At 49.3% G+C, this 27,244-nt stretch overlaps 1 protein-coding gene across 9 annotated transcripts in view; it reads left to right on the forward strand.

The window, feature by feature from the left end:
- Positions 1-27,244, forward strand: part of LOC147113239 (cytosolic purine 5'-nucleotidase) — a 197,088-nt gene that overhangs the window by 127,079 nt on the left and 42,765 nt on the right. For 8 of the 9 annotated variants that reach the window (XM_085994112.1, XM_085994111.1, XM_085994114.1 and 5 more), the window contains 2 exons: positions 22,636-22,753; positions 26,491-26,586. In XM_085994112.1, the coding sequence (XP_085850238.1) occupies positions 22,636-22,753; positions 26,491-26,586 (214 nt within the window). Of the gene's footprint in view, positions 1-2,067; positions 2,129-22,635; positions 22,754-26,490; positions 26,587-27,244 lie in introns of those variants that run through there. The other variant, XM_085994117.1, reaches the window with a different exon arrangement.

Below are 27,244 nucleotides of genomic sequence, written 5' to 3' on the forward strand. Positions count from 1 at the left end.
TTAAAAAATACTCTGCTTTTCTATTTTTCCTAGGAGGGGGCCAAGGATAGATCCTTTGGGGCCTCCAGAGGTAATGGTGCGGGAGTGGGAATAGAAGCCATTGCAGGTGATTCTCTGGATATGACTGGCTAGTTAAGAATGGAACCAGGCGAGTGTAGTCCCGCCCAGCTGGACAGCAGTGGAGAGGCGTTGGAGGATGATGTCGTGGTCAACTATGTCAAAGGCTGCAGACAGATCGAGAAGGACGAGGAGGGATCGTTTATCTTTGTCACAGTCACATAGGATGTCATTTGTGACTTTGATGAGAGCCGTTTCGGTACTGAGGCAGAGACCTGATTGGAGGGATTCAAACATGGAGTTCCGGGAAAGATGGGCACGGATTTGGGAAGCGACAGCACGTTCAAGGATGTTGGAGAGGAAAGGAAGGTTGGAGATGGGGTGGTAGTTTGCAAGGACGGAAGGGTCAAGGGTTGGTTTTTTGAGGCGCGTGGTGACAATGGCAGATTTGCAGCAGAGGGGGACAGTACCTGAGGAAAGTGAACCGTTATAATATCAGCTAACATGGGAGCCAGGAAGGGAAGTTGGGTGGTCAGTTTTTACAAAGGATTACATACGATATACAGCACAGAAACAGGCCATTTGGCCCAATCAGTCCATGCTGGCGTTTATGCTCCACTCGAGCCTCCTCTCATCTAACTCGTCGACATAACCCTCTATTCCCTTCTCCCTCATACGCTTATCTAACCTCCCCTTAAATGCATCTATACTATTTGCTTCAACCACTCCCTGTGGAAACGAGTTCCACATTCTCACCACTCTTTGGGTAAAGATGTTTCTTCTGAATTCCCTATTTGATTTCTTGGTGACTATCTTATATTGATGGCCTCTAGTTTTGCTCTTCCCCACAAGTGGAAACATTCTCTCTGTCGGTCCTCCACGGTCTCTAAATTGTCAGATTGCTTGTCCGACATCCAGTTTTGGATGAGCAGAAATTTTCTCCAATTAAATATTGGGAAGACTGAAGCCATTGTTTTCGGTCCCCGCCACAAACTCCGTTCCCTAACCACTGACTCCATCCCTCTCCCTAACATCTGTCTGAGGCTGAACCACACTGTTCGCAACCTTGGTGTCATATTTGACCCTGAAATGAGCTTCCGACCACATAGCCGCAACTAAGACTGCCTATTTCCACCTCCGTAACATCGCCCGCCTCCGCCCTTGCCTCAGCTCATCTGCTGCTGAAACCCTCATCCATGCCTTTGCTACCTCCAGACTTGACTATTCCAACGCACTCCTGGCTGGCCTCCCACATTCTACCCTACGTAAACTTGAGGTCATCCAAAACTCAGCTGCCCATGTCCTAACTTGCACCAAGTCCCGTTTGCCCATCTCCCCTGTGCTCGCTGACCTACACTGGCTCCCGGTTAAGCAGCGCCTTGTTTTCAAAATTTTCATCCTTGTTTTCAAATCTCTCCATGGCCTCGCCCCTTCCTATCTTCCCACTTCCCACCTTCTGCCACTCTCTCTCTCTGCTTTCTGTCTTGAAACCAGCTAGCTAACGATTCTGCTACTTGTCCCTGACCTTATTCATTAGTCTATTACGTGGTACCTTATCAAAGGCCTTTTGAAAATCTAGATAAATTAGATCTACTGCATTACCCTTGTCTACTCTCTCTGTTACTGCTTCAAAAAATTCAATTAGGTTGGTCAAGCAAGACTTTCCCTTTTGAAATCCATGCTATTATATTTTTGGTTTCTAGATGTTCTTCCATTTTCTCCTTTAGTAGGGATTCAATTTTTCCTACCACTGATGTTAAGCTGACTGGTCTATAGTTCCTTGGACATGTTCTAGCTCCCTTCTTGAATATAGATATTACGTTAGCTATCCACCAGTCCTCTGGCACTACACCTTTTTCTAATGAATTACTAAGTATATGTAGTAATGCCTCTGCTATCTCTTCCCTAGATTCTTTTAAAATGCATGGTGTAAGCCGTCTGGACCAGAGGTTTTATCCTCTTTGAGTTTCGTTAGTTTATTTAATATATCTTGTTTTATTTTAAACGCAGTTATCTCATCATCCGATGTCATCTCCACCTGTTCTATCTCCCTGGTAAATACTGAAGCAAAGTAATTATTTAATATCTTTGCCATCTCTAGCTGCCTGTGATATTATCCTGTCCATCCCTTAGTGACCCTATTCCCATCCCGACCTTCCTTTTTTTATTTACGTGCCTGTAAAATATTTTACTATTTTGTTTTATGTTCCTTGATAATTTAATTTCATAGTTTCTCTTTGCCGCCTTAATTGTTTTTTTGACTTCTCTCCTAATCTCTCTGTATTCTCCCTTATCATGCTCTCCCCTGCTGTCCATGTACTTAATGTACGTCTCTTTCCTTACCCTCACTTTTTTCCCTTATGGCTTTATTCATCCACGGTGTCTCATTAGTATTTAGCTTGTTACTGTCTTTTAGCGGAATATATTTTTCCTGGACTCTGTTGAACACTGTTTTAAGTGTTTCCCATTGCTGTTCTACGTCAATTTGCCAATACTGTTGTCCATTTTATTTTCCCAAGTTCTATTCTCAGCCCCTCAAAATCAGCTTGTCTCCAATCTATTACCCTGGTCTTTATGTCTTTGTCAGTTATTATCCTAAAGTGTATTATATTATGGTCACTATTGCCTAGATGTTCCCCTACTTTTACTTCACTTATGTGCTCTGGCTCATTCCCATTACTAGATCCAATAGCGAATCCTCCCTTGTTGGGCTTTTTACATATTGGGTTAGAAAGGAGTCCTGTATACATTGTAGGAGCTCCATTCCCATATCCCCTTTACCTACCTCTTCTGTCCAATTAATATCTGGGTAGTTGAAATCCCCCATGATTATTATTCTATGCTTTTTACTCATTTCCCTAATTTGTTTCCATACATTGTTTGCAGTTGAATGGGAATAGGGTCGAGGGAGCAGGAAGTGGATCTCGTGGACAAGATGAGCTCGGAGGGCATGAGGGGAGATAGGAGAGAAACTAGAGAAATATGAGTGTTCAGGGCTAGGTTGGTGGGGAACCTTAGTGGAATTTTGTCCCGGTGGGCTCGGGGACTGGAGGGAAGCGGCAGAGGCAGCTGAATGGATGGTCTTGATCTTAGTGACATAGAAGTCCATTAGCTCCTCGCACTTGTTGGAGGTGAGGGTAGAGGAGACGGGTTTAAGAAGACGTTTGCAGTAGAGAAAAGATGCTGGGGTTATCTTTGCATTCCAGGATGATGCACACAGTTTACAAACATCCCATACACCGAGGTTAGGTGCTTCCCCAGAGGATGATGCCCTGGGTTGTGTTCGTGCCTTCCAGTGAGGTTGGTGAGGCCTTGGCACAGCTCTCATGCCCGCTAGAGCTTGAATGCAGTGTGTCACAGCGTCAATCTAAATCAGAGAGATGAAGCAACATTTATATAAATGTTGCACATTGTGAGGGTGCTGTGCGGGTTTGCTCTGCTCTGTGTGAGGGTGCTGTACGGGTTTATTCTGTGTTCCTGATGTTATTTACAGGCTGCTGGAAGCCATTGCGCAATGAGTCATGTCCATGGGAACAGCCAGATCAATTCCCAGATGGTTTAGGCACAGCTGTGAATGTGTGGAAACCAGGCTTGTTTAAGCAATTGGATCTACATGCTGACGCTTGGGACAGGGCTGAGAGGCTCTAATGGAGCCTCAGCCCTTCCTCCCAAACTTGAAAACAAGCCCCAGTACGAATAGGGCTTTGTGCGATGTGCTTGTAGATGTGAGCTGTGTCACGGTCCCTAGGGCCACACCACTGGTGACTGCTCTCCAGAGTCCCTGTCCCCTGAAGCCTGTGTTTGGGCTGGGTCGACCCTGCATGTTCAGGGGGTGCGGGCCCTGCGTGTTCAGGGGGTCTGGGCCCTGTGGCTGCCCCAAGGGTCCGGGCCCTGTGTGTTCAGGGGGTCTGGGCCCTGTGGCTGCCCCGAGGGTCTGGGCCCTACGTGTTCAGGGGGTCCGGGCCCTGCATGTTCAGGGGGTGTGGGCCCTGCGTGTTCAGGGGGGTCTGGGCCCCGTGGCTGCCCCGAGGGTCCGGGCCCTGCGTGTTCAGGGGGTCCGGGCCCTGCATGTTCAGGGGGTCCGGGCCCTGCGTGTTCAGGGGGTCTGGGCCCTGTGGCTGCCCTGAGGGTCCGGGCCCTGCGTGTTCAGGGGGTGCGGGCCCTGCGTGTTCAGGGGGTCTGGGCCCTGTGGCTGCCCCGAGGGTCCGGGCCCATCCGTCACTCATTCTGTGTATTGCGGTCTCTCTTTTTGACACAAACAAGACCTCAGTCCTGTTTCGATGTGTCTGGGGAACCGGATTCATTTGCTTCCTGAAGGAGTAAATGGTGATTGCAGTTTACGCGGGAACGGACCCACCGCCAGGGATCCTGCAGCAGGTGCCGAGAGTCCGGACCGACTGCCGGGGATCCCGCCGCGGTGTTGCGGGGACTTTGATATTTGCTTCTCCTTCCAGCCGGAACAGAGTGACTGCTATCCGCAGCATGCATTGTTGTATGGCACTACTTCCTTCAGATTCTGGCTCTTAATTTTCATTCAGACAAAAAACGGTTTATTGACCCACACAAATTGGCTGCAGCTATCTCGTATTACCCAGAATGGATTCCTGCACGATTCCTGCTCCTGGTTCCTGTTGGAATGTGGATGCCAAGTGAGTCCAGCACCAGATGAGACCGTGATGCCTTCTCCCTTGGCCAAATAACCTGCTGATTATCTGGTGTCCTGGCCAATAGTCCCTCACTGTCGGTAATGGGAACGGGAATAATGGGTACAAGTAGCATAGTGGTTGTTACTGGACTAAATCCAGAGGCCTGGACTAATAATCCGGATACAGGAAACTTTGGTTTATCCGGCGGTTGTATGTCTGGAATACTCGATCTAACGGCAAAAATCAGGAGCCGTTTTCTGTAAGTTTTTTTAGATCTCGTTCTTTTTTTTCCCAGTCAGCCACTGCAAGGTCTGTTGCAATAGCAACAGCTTCAGCTAGAGATGCTTGCAGCTGCAGCCGATTCTTTAGAAGCTGTTGCTAAGCAACAGTGTTTGTTGTCAGATACAGAGATGAAAACCTCCGTATGCTTCAACATTAACTTTGTATGTCCGGCAGTTTTGATAGATCGGCAACAGCTCGGTCCCGTCGGTGCCGGATATCACAAAGTTTCCTGTACTTGAGTTCAAACCCCACCATGGCAACTGGGGAATTTAAATTCAGTTAATTAAATCTGGAAGAAAAAGCTAGCATCAGTAATGGTGACCATGAAACTACCGGATTGTTGTAAAAACCTATCCGGCTCACTAATGTCCTTTTAGCAAAGGAAATCTGCCGTCCTTACCTGGCCTGGCTTATGTGACTCCAGACCCACAGCAATGTGGTTGACTCTTAACTGCCCTCTAAAATGGCCCAGCAAGTCACTCAGTTGTATCAGACGGCTACAAAGACGGATCCCCACGTGACTGCAGCGGTTCAAGAAGGAGGCTCTCCACCAACTTTTCGAGGGCAATTAGGGATGAGCAATAAACGCTGGCCTTGCCAGCAACACCCACATCCCGTGAACGAATTTTAAAAAAATGACAGTAATGTGAGCTGTGTATACGCAGTTCCTCACTGACGGTAATGTGTGCAGTGTATACGCAGTTCCTCACTGACAGTAATGTGTGCTGTGTATACGCAGTCCATCACTGACGGTAATGTGTGCTGTGTATACGCAGTTCCTCACTGACAGTAATGTGAGCTGTGTATACGCAGTCCATCACTGACAGTAATGTGTGCTGTGTATACGCAGTTCCTCACTGACAGTAATGTGTGCTGTGTATACGCAGTCCCTCACTGACAGTAATGTGTGCTGTGTATACGCAGTTCCTCACTGACGGTAATGTGTGCAGTGTATACGCAGTTCCTCACTGACAGTAATGTGTGCTGTGTATACGCAGTCCCTCACTGACGGTAATGTGTGCTGTGTATACGCAGTTCCTCACTGACAGTAATGTGTGCTGTGTATACGCAGTCCCTCACTGACGGTAATGTGTGCAGTGTATACGCAGTTCCTCACTGACAGTAATGTGTGCTGTGTATACGCAGTCCATCACTGACAGTAATGTGTGCTGTGTATACGCAGTTCCTCACTGACAGTAATGTGAGCTGTGTATACGCAGTTCCTCACTGACAGTAATGTGTGCTGTGTATACGCAGTCCCTCACTGACGGTAATGTGTGCTGTGTATACGCAGTCCATCACTGACAGTAATGTGAGCTGTGTATACGCAGTTCCTCACTGACGGTAATGTGTGCTGTGTATACGCAGTCCATCACTGACAGTAATGTGTGCTGTGTATACGCAGTTCCTCACTGACAGTAATGTGAGCTGTGTATACGCAGTTCCTCACTGACAGTAATGTGTGCTGTGTATACGCAGTCCCTCACTGACGGTAATGTGTGCTGTGTATACGCAGTCCACCACTGACAGTAATGTGAGCTGTGTATACGCAGTTCCTCACTGACGGTAATGTGAGCTGTGTATACGCAGTTCCTCACTGACAGTAATGTGTGCTGTGTATACGGACTCCCTCACTGACGGTAATGTGAGCTGTGTATACGCAGTTCCTCACTGACGGTAATGTGTGCTGTGTATACGCAGTCCCTCACTGACGGTAATGTGTGCTGTGTATACGCAGTCCCTCACTGACAGTAACGTGTGCTGTGTATACGCAGTCCCTCACTGACGGTAATGTGTGCTGTGTATACGCAGTTCCTCACTGACAGTAATGTGTGCTGTGTATACGCAGTCCCTCACTGACGGTAATGTGTGCTGTGTATACGCAGTCCATCACTGACAGTAATGTGAGCTGTGTATACGCAGTCCCTCACTGACGGTAATGTGTGCTGTGTATACGCAGTCCATCACTGACAGTAATGTGTGCTGTGTATACGCAGTTCCTCACTGACAGTAATGTGAGCTGTGTATACGCAGTTCCTCACTGACAGTAATGTGTGCTGTGTATACGCAGTCCCTCACTGACGGTAATGTGTGCTGTGTATACGCAGTCCCTCACTGACGGTAATGTGTGCTGTGTATACGCAGTCCCTCACTGACGGTAATGTGTGCTGTGTATACGCAGTCCCTCACTGACGGTAATGTGTGCTGTGTATACGCAGTCCCTCACTGACGGTAATGTGTGCTGTGTATACGCAGTCCCTCACTGACGGTAATGTGTGCTGTGTATACGCAGTCCCTCACTGACGGTAATGTGTGCTGTGTATACGCAGTCCATCACTGACAGTAATGTGAGCTGTGTATACGCAGTTCCTCACTGACGGTAATGTGAGCTGTGTATACGCAGTTCCTCACTGACAGTAATGTATGCTGTGTATACGCAGTCCCTCACTGACAGTAATGTGTGCTGTGTATACGGACTCCCTCACTGACGGTAATGTGAGCTGTGTATACGCAGTTCCTCACTGACGGTAATGTGTGCTGTGTATACGCAGTCCCTCACTGACGGTAATGTGTGCTGTGTATACGCAGTCCCTCACTGACGGTAATGTGTGCTGTGTATACGCAGTCCCTCACTGACAGTAACGTGTGCTGTGTATACGCAGTCCCTCACTGACGGTAATGTGTGCTGTGTATACGCAGTCCATCACTGACAGTAATGTGAGCTGTGTATACGCAGTCCCTCACTGACGGTAATGTGTGCTGTGTATACGCAGTCCCTCACTGACGGTAATGTGTGCTGTGTATACGCAGTCCATCACTGACAGTAATGTGAGCTGTGTATACGCAGTTCCTCACTGACAGTAATGTGTGCTGTGTATACGCAGTCCATCACTGACGGTAATGTGTGCAGTGTATACGCAGTCCATCACTGACAGTAATGTGAGCTGTGTATACGCAGTTCCTCACTGACAGTAATGTGTGCTGTGTATACGCAGTCCATCACTGACGGTAATGTGTGCAGTGTATACGCAGTCCCTCACTGACGGTAATGTGTGCTGTGTATACGCAGTCCATCACTGACAGTAATGTGTGCTGTGTATACGCAGTCCCTCACTGACGGTAATGTGTGCTGTGTATACGCAGTCCATCACTGACAGTAATGTGAGCTGTGTATACGCAGTTCCTCACTGACAGTAATGTGTGCTGTGTATACGCAGTCCATCACTGACGGTAATGTGTGCAGTGTATACGCAGTCCATCACTGACGGTAATGTGTGCTGTGTATACGCAGTCCCTCACTGACGGTAATGTGTGCTGTGTATACGCAGTCCATCACTGACGGTAATGTGTGCAGTGTATACGCAGTCCATCACTGACAGTAATGTGAGCTGTGTATACGCAGTTCCTCACTGACGGTAATGTGAGCTGTGTATACGCAGTCCATCACTGACGGTAATGTGTGCAGTGTATACGCAGTCCATCACTGACAGTAATGTGAGCTGTGTATACGCAGTTCCTCACTGACGGTAATGTGTGCTGTGTATACGCAGTCCCTCACTGACGGTAATGTGTGCTGTGTATACGCAGTCCCTCACTGACAGTAATGTGAGCTGTGTATACGCAGTCCATCACTGACGGTAATGTGTGCAGTGTATACGCAGTCCATCACTGACAGTAATGTGAGCTGTGTATACGCAGTTCCTCACTGACGGTAATGTGAGCTGTGTATACGCAGTTCCTCACTGACTGTAATGTGTGCTGTGTATTCTTCTTAGGCAGTCCCTCGGAACCGAGGATGACTTGCTGCCACACTAAAAATGAGTTCTCAGGTGACTGATGAGTCCAATGCGGGACCTACAGTCTCTGTCACAGGTGGGGCAGATGGTGGTTGAAGGGGTGGGTGGGTGGGGTGCTTGGGTTGACGTGCGCTCCTTCCGCTGTTTGCGCTTGGCTTCTGTTTGCTCCCGGCAAAGAGACTCGAGCTGTTCGGCGCCTTCCCAGATGCTTCTCCTCCACTTTGTGCGGTCTTGGGCCAGGATTCCCAGGTGTCGGTGGGGATGTTGCACTTTTTCAAGGAGGCTTTTAAGGTGTCCTTGAAGCGTTTCCTCTGCCCACCTAGGGCTCTCTTGTCGTCTCGGAGCTCCGAGTAGAGTGCTTGTTTTGGGAGTCTCGTATCGGGCATGCGGACAATGTGGCCCGTCCATCGGAGCTGATCGAGCGTGGTCAGAGCTTCGATGCTGGGGATGTTGGCCTGAGCGAGAACACTGACGTTGGTGCGCCTATCCTGCCAATGGATTTGCAAGATCTTGCGGAGGCAGCATTGGTGGTACCTCTCCAGTGCTTTGAGGTGCCTGCTGTACATGGTCCATGTCTCTGAAGCATACAGGAGGGTGGGTATCACTGCTGCTCTGTAGACGATGAGCTTGGTGCTGGGTTTGAGGACCTGGTCTTCAAACACTCTCTTCCTCTGGCACACTGAATGCAGTGTTGGACTTCGTCATCGACGTCTGCCCTTGTTGACAGTAGGCTCCCGAGGTATGGAAAGTGGTCCATGTTGTCCAAGGCCTCGTCATGGATTTTGATAATCGGGGAGCAGTACTGTGTGGCAGGGTCCCTTGTTGACAGTAATGTGAGCTGTGTATACGCAGTCCCTTGTTGACAGTAATGTGTGCTGTGTATACGCAGTCCCTCACTGACGGTAACGTGTGCTGTGTATACGCAGTCCCTCACTGACGGTAATGTGTGCTGTGTATACGCAGTCCCTCACTGACGGTAACGTGTGCTGTGTATACGCAGTCCCTTGCTGACGGTAACGTGTGCTGTGTATACGCAGTCCCTCACTGACGGTAATGTGTGCTGTGTATACGCAGTCCCTCACTGACGGTAACGTGTGCTGTGTATACGCAGTCCCTCACTGACGGTAACGTGTGCTGTGTATACGCAGTCCCTCACTGACGGTAATGTGTGCTGTGTATACGCAGTCCCTCACTGACGGTAATGTGTGCTGTGTATACGCAGTCCCTCACTGACGGTAACGTGTGCTGTGTATACGCAGTCCCTCACTGACGGTAATGTGTGCTGTGTATACGCAGTCCCTCACTGACAGTAATGTGTGCTGTGTATACGCAGTCCCTCACTGACGGTAATGTGTGCTGTGTATACGCAGTCCCTCACTGACGGTAATGTGTGCTGTGTATACGCAGTCCCTCACTGACGGTAATGTGTGCTGTGTATACGCAGTCCCTCACTGACGGTAATGTGTGCTGTGTATACGCAGTCCCTCACTGACGGTAACGTGTGCTGTGTATACGCAGTCCCTCACTGACGGTAATGTGTGCTGTGTATACGCAGTCCCTCACTGACGGTAATGTGTGCTGTGTATACGCAGTCCCTCACTGACGGTAACGTGTGCTGTGTATACGCAGTCCCTCACTGATGGTAATGTGTGCTGTGTATACGCAGTCCCTTGCTGACGGTAACGTGTGCTGTGTATACGCAGTTCCTCACTGACAGTAATGTGTGCTGTGTATACGCAGTCCCTCACTGACGGTAATGTGTGCTGTGTATACGCAGTCCCTCACTGACGGTAATGTGTGCTGTGTATACGCAGTCCCTTGCTGACGGTAACGTGTGCTGTGTATACGCAGTTCCTCACTGACAGTAATGTGTGCTGTGTATACGCAGTCCCTCACTGACGGTAATGTGTGCTGTGTATACGCAGTCCCTCACTGACGGTAATGTGTGCTGTGTATACGCAGTCCCTCACTGACAGTAATGTGTGCTGTGTATACGCAGTCCATCACTGACGGTAATGTGTGCTGTGTATACGCAGTCCCTCACTGACAGTAATGTGTGCTGTGTATACGCAGTCCCTCACTGACGGTAATGTGTGCTGTGTATACGCAGTCCCTCACTGACAGTAATGTGTGCTGTGTATACGCAGTCCATCACTGACGGTAATGTGTGCAGTGTATACGCAGTCCATCACTGACAGTAATGTGTGCTGTGTATACGCAGTCCCTCACTGACAGTAATGTGAGCTGTGTATACGCAGTCCCTTGTTGACAGTAATGTGTGCTGTGTATACGCAGTCCCTCACTGACAGTAATGTGTGCTGTGTATACGCAGTCCCTTGCTGACGGTAATGTGTGCTGTGTATACGCAGTCCCTCACTGACGGTAACGTGTGCTGTGTATACGCAGTCCCTCACTGACGGTAACGTGTGCTGTGTATACGCAGTCCCTCACTGACGGTAATGTGTGCTGTGTATACGCAGTCCCTCACTGACGGTAACGTGTGCTGTGTATACGCAGTCCCTTGCTGACGGTAATGTGAGCTGTGTATACGCAGTCACTCACTGACGGTAATGTGTGCTGTGTATACGCAGTCCCTTGCTGACGGTAATGTGTGCTGTGTATACGCAGTCCCTCACTGACAGTAATGTGTGCTGTGTATACGCAGTCCCTTGCTGACGGTAATGTGTGCAGTGTATACGCAGTCCCTCACTGACGGTAATGTGTGCTGTGTATACGCAGTCCCTTGCTGACGGTAATGTGAGCTGTGTATACGCAGTCCCTCACTGACAGTAATGTGTGCTGTGTATACGCAGTCCCTCACTGACGGTAATGTGTGCTGTGTATACGCAGTCCCTCACTGACGGTAACGTGTGCTGTGTATACGCAGTCCCTCACTGACGGTAATGTGTGCTGTGTATACGCAGTCCCTCACTGACGGTAATGTGTGCTGTGTATACGCAGTCCCTCACTGACGGTAACGTGTGCTGTGTATACGCAGTTCCTCACTGACGGTAATGTGTGCTGTGTATACGCAGTCCCTCACTGACGGTAACGTGTGCTGTGTATACGCAGTTCCTCACTGACGGTAACGTGTGCTGTGTATACGCAGTCCCTCACTGACGGTAACGTGTGCTGTGTATACGCAGTCCCTCACTGACGGTAACGTGTGCTGTGTATACGCAGTCCCTCACTGACGGTAATGTGTGCTGTGTATACGCAGTCCCTCACTGACGGTAATGTGTGCTGTGTATACGCAGTCCCTCACTGACGGTAACGTGTGCTGTGTATACGCAGTCCCTCACTGACGGTAATGTGTGCTGTGTATACGCAGTCCCTCACTGACGGTAATGTGTGCTGTGTATACGCAGTCCCTTGCTGACAGTAATGTGTGCAGTGTATACGCAGTCCCTCACTGACGGTAACGTGTGCTGTGTATACGCAGTCCCTCACTGACGGTAATGTGTGCTGTGTATACGCAGTCCCTCACTGACGGTAACGTGTGCAGTGTATACGCAGTCCATCACTGACGGTAACGTGTGCTGTGTATACGCAGTCCCTCACTGACAGTAATGTGTGCTGTGTATACGCAGTCCATCACTGACGGTAATGTGTGCTGTGTATACGCAGTCCCTCACTGACGGTAACGTGTGCTGTGTATACGCAGTCCCTCACTGACGGTAATGTGTGCTGTGTATACGCAGTCCCTCACTGACGGTAATGTGTGCTGTGTATACGCAGTCCCTCACTGACGGTAACGTGTGCTGTGTATACGCAGTCCCTCACTGACAGTAATGTGAGCTGTGTATACGCAGTCCCTCACTGACGGTAATGTGTGCTGTGTATACGCAGTCCCTCACTGACAGTAATGTGTGCTGTGTATACGCAGTCCCTCACTGACGGTAACGTGTGCTGTGTATACGCAGTCCATCACTGACAGTAATGTGAGCTGTGTATACGCAGTCCCTCACTGACGGTAACGTGTGCTGTGTATACGCAGTCCATCACTGACGGTAATGTGTGCTGTGTATACGCAGTCCCTTGCTGACAGTAATGTGTGCAGTGTATACGCAGTCCCTCACTGACGGTAATGTGTGCTGTGTATACGCAGTCCCTCACTGACAGTAATGTGTGCTGTGTATACGCAGTTCCTCACTGACAGTAATGTGAGCTGTGTATACGCAGTTCCTCACTGACGGTAATGTGAGCTGTGTATACGCAGTCCCTCACTGACGGTAATGTGTGCTGTGTATACGCAGTCCCTCACTGACAGTAATGTGTGCTGTGTATACGCAGTCCCTCACTGACGGTAATGTGTGCTGTGTATACGCAGTCCCTCACTGACGGTAATGTGTGCTGTGTATACGCAGTCCCTCACTGACGGTAATGTGTGCTGTGTATACGCAGTCCCTCACTGACAGTAATGTGTGCTGTGTATACGCAGTCCATCACTGACGGTAACGTGTGCTGTGTATACGCAGTCCCTCACTGACAGTAATGTGTGCTGTGTATACGCAGTCCCTCACTGACAGTAATGTGTGCTGTGTATACGCAGTCCATCACTGACAGTAATGTGTGCTGTGTATACGCAGTCCCTCACTGACGGTAATGTGTGCAGTGTATACGCAGTCCCTTGCTGACGGTAATGTGTGCTGTGTATACGCAGTCCCTCACTGACGGTAATGTGTGCTGTGTATACGCAGTCCCTTGCTGACAGTAATGTGTGCTGTGTATACGCAGTCCCTCACTGACGGTAATGTGTGCTGTGTATACGCAGTCCCTCACTGACGGTAACGTGTGCTGTGTATACGCAGTCCCTCACTGACGGTAATGTGTGCTGTGTATACGCAGTCCCTCACTGACAGTAACGTGTGCTGTGTATACGCAGTCCCTCACTGACGGTAATGTGTGCTGTGTATACGCAGTCCCTCACTGACAGTAACGTGTGCTGTGTATACGCAGTCCCTCACTGACAGTAACGTGTGCTGTGTATACGCAGTCCCTCACTGACGGTAATGTGTGCTGTGTATACGCAGTCCCTCACTGACGGTAATGTGTGCTGTGTATACGCAGTTCCTCACTGACGGTAATGTGTGCTGTGTATACGCAGTCCCTCACTGACGGTAATGTGTGCTGTGTATACGCAGTCCCTCACTGACGGTAACGTGTGCTGTGTATACGCAGTCCCTCACTGACGGTAATGTGTGCTGTGTATACGCAGTCCCTCACTGACGGTAACGTGTGCTGTGTATACGCAGTCCCTCACTGACGGTAACGTGTGCTGTGTATACGCAGTCCCTCACTGACGGTAATGTGTGCTGTGTATACGCAGTCCCTCACTGACGGTAATGTGTGCTGTGTATACGCAGTCCCTCACTGACGGTAATGTGTGCTGTGTATACGCAGTCCCTCACTGACGGTAACGTGTGCTGTGTATACGCAGTCCCTCACTGACGGTAACGTGTGCTGTGTATACGCAGTCCATCACTGACGGTAATGTGTGCTGTGTATACGCAGTCCCTCACTGACAGTAATGTGTGCTGTGTATACGCAGTTCCTCACTGACGGTAACGTGTGCTGTGTATACGCAGTCCCTCACTGACGGTAATGTGTGCTGTGTATACGCAGTCCCTCACTGACGGTAACGTGTGCTGTGTATACGCAGTCCCTCACTGACAGTAATGTGTGCTGTGTATACGCAGTCCATCACTGACGGTAACGTGTGCTGTGTATACGCAGTCCATCACTGACGGTAACGTGTGCTGTGTATACGCAGTCCCTCACTGACGGTAACGTGTGCTGTGTATACGCAGTCCATCACTGACGGTAACGTCATTGATCCAGGAGGCCTCTTTCTCTCGAGCAGCCTAAAACTAAGGGAGGTCTCTGTCTCTCTTGTCTCTCTTGCAGCTTCACGCCTGCAATAGATTTCAGCAAGAATGTTGGGTAAAATGACAAGTGACCTCATTAGACATCTGCATAGAATGGAGAAAAACTTTGAACTTTCCTTTTCGTGCCAGTGACTGGTTCAGGCCAGCCTCCCAGAAGCTACTGTGCTATATCCGAAAAGACACCACAGCAACGCGTTGTGCTACAGTCCTGGGGTTGGCTGCGTTTAAAGGGCTGTCATTTGGCTAAGTCCCTGGAGCTGTCTTATTTGACAACAATTCCTTTCACCCTCGTGTGTTTATCTAGCCTCGGAGCCAGAAGCCGAGCTCGTTTCGTGCCCCCCTCCTCCCACCACAAGCCCCTTGATGCGGAGGAAAACTGTAGTCCCCCAATTGGTGTCCCAGCTAAGATAGCACAGGCTGCGATCGATCCGGGAACCCTCTACTCTGTACAGGTCCGTGCAGCTCAGTAAAACTATTTATCCACAGCCATTTGGTGAGCTCAGTTTAGAATCATAGGATCTTACAGCACAGAAGGCGGCCATTCGGCACATCGTGCCTGTACCGGCTCTTTGTGCGAGACTAAATTGGACAGCTCTTTCAATGTTCCTGCTAAGCTGCGCAGCGTTCTGGAGTTCCCGCTCAGGCCACTCACTGGCTTTTCAATGTAAATAACTGCGCATGGGCGAAAAATTGAATGGGCCGCGCAGCCAGCCAAAAAAAAATTACAGGGAATATTCATTCCACACCCCAGCTTTACCCCATAACCCTGCAAATTAGTCCTCTTCAACTACATGTCCAATTGCCTTTTAAAGGTTCCTCTGGAATCTGCTTCCACCGCTCTTTCAGGTAGTGCGTTCCAGATCTTAACCCTTTGAAGAAATTTCTCTTAAATTCCCCTCTAGTTTTTTTGGCAATTATTTTAAATCTGTAACCTCTGATTTTTTTTTTTCTGTCCTCGTTTTGTCCTGTGAGGAGTCATCCAGCTCCAGTCCAGCTTTCTTCCTCCAACAGAAAGGCTGAATTAAGTTCACACCTGTTAATTGCCCCCCCACCGCCCCCAAATCATGAGAGAGCGGAGCCCACACGGCAGCAGTGGGACAGGCAGCAGTGGGACAGACAGCACCAGCCTTCCCTCCGCTCCCAACCAAACACCCTCAGTTCTGCCCACTGCTCAGAACAGAAACGCAGCCACAAGCAGCAGGCAGGCCACACGCTTAAAGCTTCCACTCCCACTTTACAGACTGTACTGCACAGCTGCCCGAACCAATCCTAATGAATCTTTGCCCAAGCCATATCTTGAGATATCAGCCTATTCTCACTCGTCTGACGTATCAAGTATAGCACAGTGTTAAATGGCATCTCTGATACAATGAGGCTGGATTGGTGAAATGTGTAATAGCAGCACTAGATTGGACTGTGCAGAACTCAACAAGACCATTGAAATCCATCTGTATTTTATCTGTTAAACCCCCTACTTCCTTCTTTCACCAAAAACTATCCATTGCCTCCTGAATTTCCTCACCCAATCCACATATCCACCATTCTCTGGGAAGTAACTCTTAACACCCGCTCTACTCCCCATTAGTGACCACACTGTATCACACTCCCCGATCACACCCTCTCTATTCCAGTTAGTGATCACACTCCCCAATCACACCCTCTCTACTCCAGTTAGTGATCACACTCCCCGATCACACCCCCTCTAATCCCTGTTAATGACCACACTGTATTCTGCTCCCTCCCGCCGCCGCCTTAATTACACTCCGCTTGCGTCGGTCTGAGAGGCGGATATGGTGCTATCGTGTTGCTGCTCCCTCGGGTGTCAGTGCCAGGTTTCTGGTCAAAGTTCACCAAGTAAAATGATAGCAATCAAATGAAATCTGTTTTGCAAACATCCGCTGTGTTGCTGAACTCGAGGACTGTGCTCACCTTCAGTTTGGGAGCTGGCCGTTGTCAGTGATCAGCATGAACTGTGAGCAAACGTGCACAGCTCTGGGCCACCTGTAACCTGAACTCCCCTGTGGCTCAGTGTGGACTTCCATTAAACCATGCAAACCAGGACGCTCCCAGGTTCCACCTCTGGCCTGGATTAGCCAATCTCAGCCAGATCGCATATGGAGTATTACAATTGGGCTCAGTGACTCTGTGCCAGGGACTGGGAAAAAGGCAGGGCTCCCACACCGGATCAGTATCGAGGAATTCCTGATGGACGGTGGCGGGGAGGGGGCGGCAGGATTGCACCTGGCTGTGAGGCCAGCCACAGTTGAATATCCTGCCAACATTCACTATCGAGACTCGCACATGAACAATGGCAACAGCCACTTGGGTGAGGGCAACAGGTCCCTATGGAACTAAGATCCAGCAAAAGGCAGGTGAGGGGAAAATAACAAACTGAACTTCAAATATGAACACTGCTTTATGGAGGCTTCCAGTGAAGTACTGCAGTTTGATTATGTTTCTATAAACAGTGAGTTTCAGGTTTTCAATTAGTTCCAGTGCATAAATAAGGGTGTAAATGCTGCAACGTGAAAAGGCAGCCTGCTGTAGTGAGACAGTGCACGAGGGCGTGCCACTCCAGGCGGGCTATTTGACCCGTAAGCACACGGTCACTGCAGACAGCAGCTGTGAGCGTTACACAACCCCAAGGTCAGCCAGATATTTCCTGTTGATTATTAAGAGATCTGTACGCCAATAATGATAGGTTGCGTCTGGAAAGCCAAATTACCCACCGTCGGGACCCCACAGTCAGCCAGAAGCTGGCAAAGCCATTTCCTCCAGAGCAGGGCCAAGCCAACCGCTGTGTGCCTGATGCCAACCCACCACAACAGCCTCAATTTAAGAAAGAATTGCATTTCTATAGCGCCTTTCATGATCAAATCCCTTTACAACCACTGAAGTACCTTTAAAATGTAGTCACTGTTCTAACGTAGGAAACACAGGAGACAATTATGCACACAGCAAGATCCCACAAACAGCAATGAGATAAATGGCCAGATAATCTGTTGTTTAGTGATGTTGGTTGAGGCATAAATATTGGCCCCAGGACACCAGGGAGAACTCCCCTGCTCTTCCTCGAAATAGTGCAGTGGGATCTTTTATGCCACCGGAGGGGGCAGACGGGGCCTCAGTTTAACGTTTCATCCCACATTGGAGGGCTCCCTCAGTACTGCACCACCGACAGTGCAGCCCTCCCTCAGTACTGCCCCTCCGACAGTACTGCCCCTCCGACAGTGCAGCGCTCCTTCAGTACTGCCCCTCCGACAGTGCAGCACTCCCTCAGTACTGCCCCTCCGACAGTGCAGCGCTCCCTCAGTACTGCCCCTCCGACAGTGCGGCGCTCCCTCAGCACTGCCCCTCCGACAGTGCGGCGCTCCCTCGGTACTGCACTGGAGGGTCAACCTGGGTTATGGTCTCAAATCTCTGGAGTGGGGCTTGAATCGATGACCCCCTGACTCACGAGGAGAGAATGCTACCTACTGAGTCACGGCTGACACTTGGTTGAACCAATACCCATTCTCGTGGCAGAGATCTCGTTCTTTTATACGGAGGTCTATCAAGTCGGGGTGAAAAACAGCATGGAGGGACTGCCATCCAATAGCTGTTACTCTGGGATAGACAGGTTGGTATTCTTGATCTCCACGCCCAATGTCATATTTTCACCTACTGTGAGATATTTGACTCGGTTAAAGCTCTGATGTAGCATCCTCTTATACAATTGTATAACTGTAGCTAGTTCTCTGTTGTTGCCAATAATGAGGCCCCTGCATTCCACGAGATCCATGAACTGTGTGTCTGAAATCCCCTGATGCTGCATGAAACACTGTGTACAGTTTTTCTGCCTGGCTTTGCTGGGAAGAGATTTGGGAAGAGCACAGCTGGTGCTCGTGAATGCAAAGCAATCTGGAAGGTTGGTAAATGGACTGGGGGCTGGAGTGACCGTTCTGGTACGAGCCCAGGGTGGCTGTACTGTGCAACATACTTGGACTGGTATACTTGCAATGTATATCGGAACACAAGGAAGTAAAGAAAAGCATTCAGCTCCTACAGTTTAGTTTTGTTTAGTTCCTTGTGTCAGACCAACTCATCACTCCAGTACACCGCGGCCTGGGCCCGGTCCCACGCTAGGGCCCGAGACCCACTCCGGGGGGCCCTCCCGCGCCGGGGGGGCCCCTCCCGCGCCGGGGGCCCTCCTGCGCCGGGGGGGGCCTCCCGCGCTGGGGCCCTGCCCTCCCGCGCCAGGGGAGCCCCCCCTCCCACGCCGGGGGGCAAGCAGCCCCCAGCTCCAATCTACAAGGAGCTAAAGGAGACTGTCTCCTCAAAAATTTAAAATAGTTTTGTATTAATTCATTCATGGGATGTGGGTGTCGTTGGCAAGACCAGCATTTATTGCACATCCCTAATTGCCCTTGAGAAGGTGGTGGTGAGCCATCTCCTTGAACCTCTGCAGTCCGTGTGGTGAAGGTGCTCCCACAGTGTCGTTAGGGAGCGAGTTATAGAAACATAGAAGATAGGAGCAGGAGTAGGCCATTTGGACCCTCGAGCCTGCTCCGCCATTGAATGAGATCATGGCTGATCATCCAAATTCAGTACCCTGTCCCTGTCCCTGCCTTCTCTCCATATCCCTTGATCCCTTTAGCCTCAAGAAATATATCCAACTCCTTCTTGAATATATTTAATGAATTGGCCTCTACTGCCTTCTGTGGTAGAGAATTCCACAGGTTCACCACTCTCTGGGTGAAGAAATTCCTCCTCATCTCTGTCCTAAATGGCTTACCCCCTTATCCTTAGACTGTGACCACTGGTTCTGGACTCCCCGACCATCGGGAACATCCTTCCTGCATCTAGTCTGTCCAGTCCTGTTAGAATTTTATAAGTTTCAATGAGATCCCCTCTCATTCTTCTAAACTCCAGCGAGTATAAGCCCAATCGACCCAATCTCTCCTCATACGCCATTCCTGCCATCCCAGGTATCAGCCTGGTGAATCTTCGCTGCACTCTCTCCATGGCAAGAACATCCTTCCTCAGATAAGGTGACCAAAACTGCACACAATACTCAAGATGTGGTCTCACCAAGGCCCTGTACAACTGCAGCAAGCCATCCTTGTTCCTATACTCAAACCCTCTCGCTACGAAGGCCAACATACCATTTGCCTTCTTAACCGCCTGCTGCACCTGCATGCTTACCTTCAGCAACTGGTGCACAAGGACACCCAGGTCTCGTTGCACTTCCCCTTCCCCCAATCTATTGCCATTCAGATAATCTGCCTTCCTGTTTTTGACACCTAAGTGGATAACCTCGCATTTATCCACATTATATTGCATCTGCCGTGCTTCTGCCCAATCACCCAACCTGTCCAAATCATCCTGTAGTTTCTCAGCATCCTCCTCACAGCACACACGCCCACCCAGTTTTGTGTCGCCTGCAAATTTGGAGATATTACATCTAGTTCCCTTGTCTAGATCATTTATATATATATATTGTGAATAGCTGGGGTCCAAGGACCGATCCCTGCGGTACCCCACTAGTCACTGTCTGCCACTCGGAAAAAGATCCGTTTATTCCAACTCCAGGATTTTGACCCAGCGATGATGAAGGAACGGCAATATATTTCTAAGGCAGGATGGCGTGTGACTTGGAGGGAAACTTGGAGGTGGTGGTGTTCCCATGCGCCTGTTACCCTTGTCCTTCTAGGTGGAAGAGGTCGCGGGTGTGGGAGGTGCTATCGAAGAAGCCCTGGCAAATTGCTGCAGTGCATCTTGTAGATGGTACACACTGCAGCCACGGTACGCTGGTGGTGGAGGGAGTGAATGTTTAAGGTGGTGGATGGGGTGCCAATCAAGCGGGCTGCTTTGTCCTGGATGGTGTCGAGCTTCTTGAATGTTGGAGCTGCATTCATCCAGGCAAGTGGAGAGTATTTCATCACACTCCTGACTTGTGCCTTGTAGATGGTAGAAAGGCTTTGGGGAGTCAGGAGGTGAGACACTCGCCACAGAATACCCAGCCTCTGACCTGCTCTTGTAGCCACAGTATTCATGTGGCTGGTCCAGTTAAGTTTCTGGTCAATGGTGACCCCCAGGATGTTGGTGGCTGAGGATTCGGTGATGGTAATGCCGTTGAATGTCAAGGGGAGGATTTTAGACTCTTGCTTGTTGAAGATAGTCATTGTCTGGCACTTGTGTGATACAAATGTTAGCTGCCACTTATCAACCCAAGCGTGAATGTTGTCCAGGTCTTGTTGCATGCAGGCACGGACTGCTTCATTATCTGAAGAGTTGTGAATGGAACTGAACACTGTGCAATCATCAGGGAACATCCCCACTTCTGACCTTATAATGGAGGGTAGGTCATTGATGAAGCAGCTGAAGGTGGTTGGACCTTGGACACTCCCTGGTTGTTTTTGCCTTTGGTTTGCAGTCCTCCTGGTTCCTGGGTAGCCGCACAGCCTGGCCCAGTCATGCACTTTGGCTTTTTGCCTTAGTGTCAGCAACTCATCACTCGGTCTGCTTACTGCCACTGGACTCCTCACTGCTGACAGTAAAATAAACCCCTCTACATGGTGCTATGATATAATTCATGTCAGGGGACGGGTTCCCATCTCACCCCCTCCCTCTCTCTCTCTCTTAGGCAGTCCCTCGGAGCCGAGGATGACTTGCTTCCACACTAAAAATGAGTCCTCAGGTGACTGATGAGTCCAATGCGGGACCTACAGTCTCTGTCACAGGTGGGGCAGACGGTGGTTGAAGGGACGGGTGGGTGGGGTGCTTGGGTTGACATGTGCTCCTTGCACTGCCTGCGCTTGGCTTCCGCTTGCTCCCAGGGAAGAGACTCGAGGTGTTCGGCGCCTTCCCGGATGCTTCTCCTCCACTTTGTGCGGTCTTGGACCAGGGATTCCCAGGTGTCAGTGGGGATGTTGCACTTTTTCAAGGAGGCTTTGAGGGTGCCCCTGAAGTGTTTCCTCTGCCCACCTGGGGCTCTCTTGTCGTCTCGGAGCTCCAAGTAGAGTGCTTGTTTTGGGAGTCTCGTATCGGGCATGCGGACGATGTGGCCCGTCCATCGGAGCTGATCGAGCGTGGTCAAAGCTTCGATGCTGGGGTTGTTGGCCTGAGCGAGACCACTGACGTTGGTGCGCCTATCCTGCCAATGGATTTGCAGGATCTTGCGGAGGCAGCATTGGTGGTACCTCTCCAGAAGCATCTCACCAGGGAGTCGCTGGTACCTTGGATAAGTGTCTGCTTCAGACGGTACCTTGTGCACAGTAATGTGCCCTGTCGCGCACACCTCCCCTAACACGACAAGCGAGGGTTGCCAGCACTGCTCTCAAGTATTAACTGTTGGGAGTGAGGAGGAATCACCCACTTACTCCGTGCCGATAATATTTTTCCCACTCTCTTGTTTTTGTGGATGTGTAAAGCTGTTGGACAGTGCAGGTGAAGATGGGACCTTGCTCAATTGATCTGTACCCGAGTCCATGACACAGAGTTATATTGCCAGCGTTTTGCACATTTTAGGCTTTAGTTATGGACAAATGCTTTGACTGTGATGTCTCTCTGTTTGTTTATATTGAAGAAACCATCTAGCTCTGTGCTGTTTAGTACAACATGAATCCCAAAACACCCACCCACTTAGAGGCAGGATCACAATCTCTGGGGTCTGGGTTAGAGCAGATATTCTGGAGATCATTGTGGAGTACAATGTGTAGCACCAAATCCCACCATAAGGAAAACTAGTGTAAATAGTGAATTACTGGGTGTGAAATGGGGTTGGCGTCTGTGCTTCAGTGCAGTGTGTTGGACTTGTGTTTGCAGCTGTAGGGTGGGTACAAGAGCTTCACATCTGATTGCAGCTGTACTGTATATCTGTGCACCGTGGCTTTTGATTGCTTTCCTATACAGGGTCTCTATACCTGAAGCTGTCTGAATATTGTAGGATTCCCCATTTAACATTCTCTTTTTGTTTTGGCGCAGTGTACAAGTCTCCGGAATATGAGGCTCTGGGCTTTGATCTGACCGTCGAACGCTTGATCTCCATTGGGTATCCTCAGGAGCTTTACAACTTTGTCTACGATCCCGTTTTCCCTACCAGGTAGAAACATGGGTGGGAGAAGGGGAGTGCGGGATAGGAGGGAGGGGTAATTACTGGCTGTCAGGGGGAGAGAGTTCTGTAGATTTATAAAAGAAAATATCCCATAGAGTCATAACGGCTAACGGCACAGAAGGAGGCCATTCGGCCCTTCGAGTCTGTGCCGGCTCTCTGCAGAGCAAACCAGTCAGTCCCATTCCCCCACTCTATCCCCATAGCCCTGCAAGTTTATTTCCCTTAAGTGCCTATCCAGTCTCCCCTTGAAAACATTGCGTGTCTCCGCTTCCACCACTTCCATCGGCAGCGAATTCCAGGTCATCACCACTCGCTGCGTAAATAAGTTTTTCCTCACATTCCCCCCGTAGCTCTTGCCCAAAACCTTAAATCTGTGCCCCCTAGTCCTTGTACCATCAACTAGTGGGAACAGCCTTTCCCCGTCTAGCCTATCCAAACCCGTCATAATCTTGTACACCTCTATCAAATCACCCCTCAACCTCCTTTGCTCTAATGAAAACAAATCCAGCTTCTCCAACCTGTCCTTGTAGCTAAGATCCCCCATCCCCGGAACCATTCTGGTAAATCTCCTCTGCACCCTCTCAAGGGCCTTCACATCCTTCCTAAAGTATGGTGACCAGAACTGGACGCAATGCTCCAGTTGTGGCCTAACCAGCACTTTATAAAGGTTCAGCATAACTTCTCTACTTTTGTACTCAATACCTCTATTTATGAAGCCCAAGATCCCATATGCTTTGTTAACCACTCTCTCAATATGTCCTGCCACCTTCTGGGTCCTATGCACATTAACTCCAGATCCCTCTGTCCCTGCACACTCTTTAAAACTGTGCCATTAAGTGTATATTGCCTCTCCCTGTTCCTTCTGCCAAAATGAATCACCTCACACTTCTCCCTATTAAATTCCATCTGCCACTTGTCTGCCCATTCTGCTAGCCTTTCTATGTCCTGTTGCAGTCGATTGGTATCATCCTCACTGTTTGCCACACCCCCAAGTTTGGTGTCATTGGCAAATTTAGAAATTCTACTCTGTATTCCAATACCCAGGTCATTTATATATCAAAAACAGCAGTGGCCCCAGCACTGACCCTTGGGGAACACCACTGTCTACCATCCTCCAGTCTGAAAAACAGCCATTTACCACAACTTGCTGTTTTCTGTCCTTAAGCCAATTCCTTATCCAAGCTGCCACTGACTCACCTATTCCATGAGTCTCAATTTTGTTAACCAGCCTCCTATGTGGTACTTTGTCAAACGCCTTCTGAAAATCCATGCAGACAACATCCACTGCATTCCCTTCATCAATCCTCCCTGTTACTTCATCAAAAAAATCAATTAGATTAGTCAAACACGATCTGTCTTTTACAAATCCGTGTTGGCTCTCCTTAATTAGCTTAAACCTCTCCAAGTGCCTGTTAATTTTTTCCTTGATTATTGTTTCTAAAACTTTACCCACCACTGATGTTAAACTGACCGGCCTGTAGTTACTAGGATTGTCCTTGCACCCTTTCTTGAACAATGGTGTCACATTTGCCACTTTCCAATTCTCAGGCACCTCCCCTGCATCTAGGGAAGATTGGAAAATTATGGCAAACTCTTCTACTATCTCCTCCCCCAATTCCCTTAGCAACCTGGGATGCAAGCCATCCGGACCAGGTGACTTGTCCACTCTAAGCATACCCAGCCTTTCTAGTACATCCTGCCTATCAATTTTCTCCCCTTCCATTGCTTCTACCTTTTCCACTTCTACCGATATTTTGTCAGCATCCACCTCCTTAGTAAACACCGATACAAAGTACTCATTGAGTATTCTAGCCTTGCCCTGCGCCTCTAAGCATATATCACCACCTTTGTTGCTACTGTAATAGGCCCTACCCCGCCTCTTACTACCCGCTTACTGTTTACATGCTGGTAGAATATTTTTGGGTTCCCTTTTATGTTAACTGCCATTCGACTCTCATATTCTCTCTTTGCCAATCTTATTTTCATCTTCACTTCCCCTCTCAACTTATTGTATTTGGTCTGGTTCTCCCTTGAAGAATTCACCTGACATGCATCAGACACCCTCTTTTTTTTTGTTTCATCATCTTCTCTATCTCTCTCGCCATCCAAGGAGCCCTTGCTTTGGTTCCCTTACCCTTCCCTCTTGTTGGAATGTACCTAGCCTGTACTTGGAACATCTCCTCCTTAAAGATCACCCATTGTTCCGTTACAGTTTTTCCTGTCAGTCTTTGGTTCCATTTTACTCTGGCTAGATCCTTTCGCATCCCATTGAGGTTAGCCCTATTCCAGTTTAGAAGTTCCACTCTAGATTGCTCCTTGCTCCTTTCCATTGCTAATCTATATCTTATGATACGATGATTAGTCGTACCCAAGTGTTCTCCCACCGACACTTGGTCGACCTGGCCAACCTCATTCCCCAGCACCAGATCCAGCAATGCCTCCTTCCTAGTTGGGCCAAGAACATACTGGTCAAGGAAATTCTCCTGAACACATTTCAGAAATTCCTCCCCCTCCTTTCCCTTTACCCTAGCATTATCCCAATCGATATTTGGGTAATTAAAGTCCCCCAATATCACCACTCTATAGCTCTTGCATATCTCTGTGATTACCCTGTAGATTTGCTCCTCTACCTCCCTCTCACTATTTGGAGGCCTGTAGAATACCCCCAATAGTGTGATCAGACCCTTTTTGCTCCTCAACTCTAACCAAATGGATTCTGTCCTTGTCCCCTCAAGAGCATCCTCCCTTTCCAACACTACAATGTCTTCCTTAATCAGCACTGCCACCCCACCTCCCTTTTTTCCTTCCCTATCTTTTCTGAACACCTTGTACCCTTGAATATTAAGTGCCCAGTACTCACCATTTTTAAGCCACGTTTCCGTTATTGCCACAACATCATATTGCCACATGGCTAATTGTGCTTGTAGCTCACCAACCTTATTCACCACACTTTGTGTGTTTATGTACATGCATTCTAAACCCAGTTTTGAATTTTTCTTAGTCTGCTCCTATCTAATATGGTACTACTACTGCCTCTCGTACTATCTTCTCTAGTACTATCCAACACAATCACTCTTTTATGCACCTTATTCCTCTTTTCTACTGCTATATGCTGGTGCCCATCCCCCTGCCAAGCTAGTTTAAATCCTCCCCAACAGCATTAACAAACCTTCCCAGGAGAATATTGGTCCCGGGTCTGTTGAGGTGTAACCTGTCCGGCTTGTACAGGTCCCATCTTCCCCAGAAACGGTCCCAATGCCTCAGTAATCTAAAGCCCTCCCTCCTGCACCATCTCTTCAGCCACACATTCATTTGTTCTATCCTCCTATCCCTGTACTCACTAGAACGTGGCACCGGGAGTAATCCAGAGATTACTACCTTTGAGGTCCTGCTTTTTAATCTCTCTCCTAGCTCCCTAAACTCTGCCTGCAGGACCTCATCCCTCTTTCTGCCTATGTCATTGGTACCAATATGGACAACGACCTCTGGCTGTTCACCCTCCCCCCTGAGTGTCCTGCAGCTGCTCAGTGACATCCTTGACCCTGGCACTAGGGAGGCAACATCCCATCCTGGAGCCAAGTCTACAGCTGCAGAAACGCCTGTCTGCTCCCCTAACTATCGAATCCCCGACCACTATCGCTCTTCCACTCTTTTTTTCCTCCCCCTGATTACACTGTCTGATTTCTGTGAATATTGAAAGCGATCTTTTCCTGTTAATTGTGCAGGGGCCTGATTTTTGACACATTATATGGGAACTTGCTGAAGGTCGATGCATATGGGAACATCCTGGTCTGTGCCCATGGCTTCAACTTCATGAAGGGGTGAGTGCCAAGTCTCTGCTGGTTCCTCTTGTGTTACAGTGCATGCTGGACTGTGCCTGTGATCCAATGCCCTGTGGCGTTATCAGAAAATGATAAAATATATACAAAAAGAAACCAATTATAGCATTGAAATGAGATTTTAAATAACTCCTTCAAAGTTAAGGACTGTTATTACCTGTAATAATATTCCCTCGCGCACATATACTCGGGGCCTGACGACTTCATTTATTAGATGTACTCTCTCCTACATTTTCCCTGTGTATGTTAAGGTTCTTGACTGACGGTTCAATCTTCAAGACCATAGGGACACCCAGTGAGAGGCAGTGTATACAGACAGGACCGGGGCTCTGTCCCACTGCCCAGTGAGAGGCAGTGTGTACAGACAGGACCGGGGCTCTGACCACTGTCCAGTGAGAGGCAGTGTATACAGACAGGACCGGGGCTCTGTCCCACTGCCCAGTGAGAGGCAGTGTATACAGACAGGACCGGGGCTCTGACCACTGTCCAGTGAGAGGCAGTGTGTACAGACAGGACCGGGGCTCTGACCACTGCCCAGTGAGAGGCAGTGTGTACAGACAGGACCGGGGCTCTGACCACTGCCCAGTGAGAGGCAGTGTGTACAGACAGGACCGGGGCTCTGACCACTGTCCAGTGAGAG

This window comes from Somniosus microcephalus, chromosome 8 (genome assembly GCF_052327205.1).
Source record: "Somniosus microcephalus isolate GS21.2 chromosome 8, FLI_Smic_1.0, whole genome shotgun sequence".
Taxonomy (NCBI): domain Eukaryota; kingdom Metazoa; phylum Chordata; class Chondrichthyes; order Squaliformes; family Somniosidae; genus Somniosus; species Somniosus microcephalus.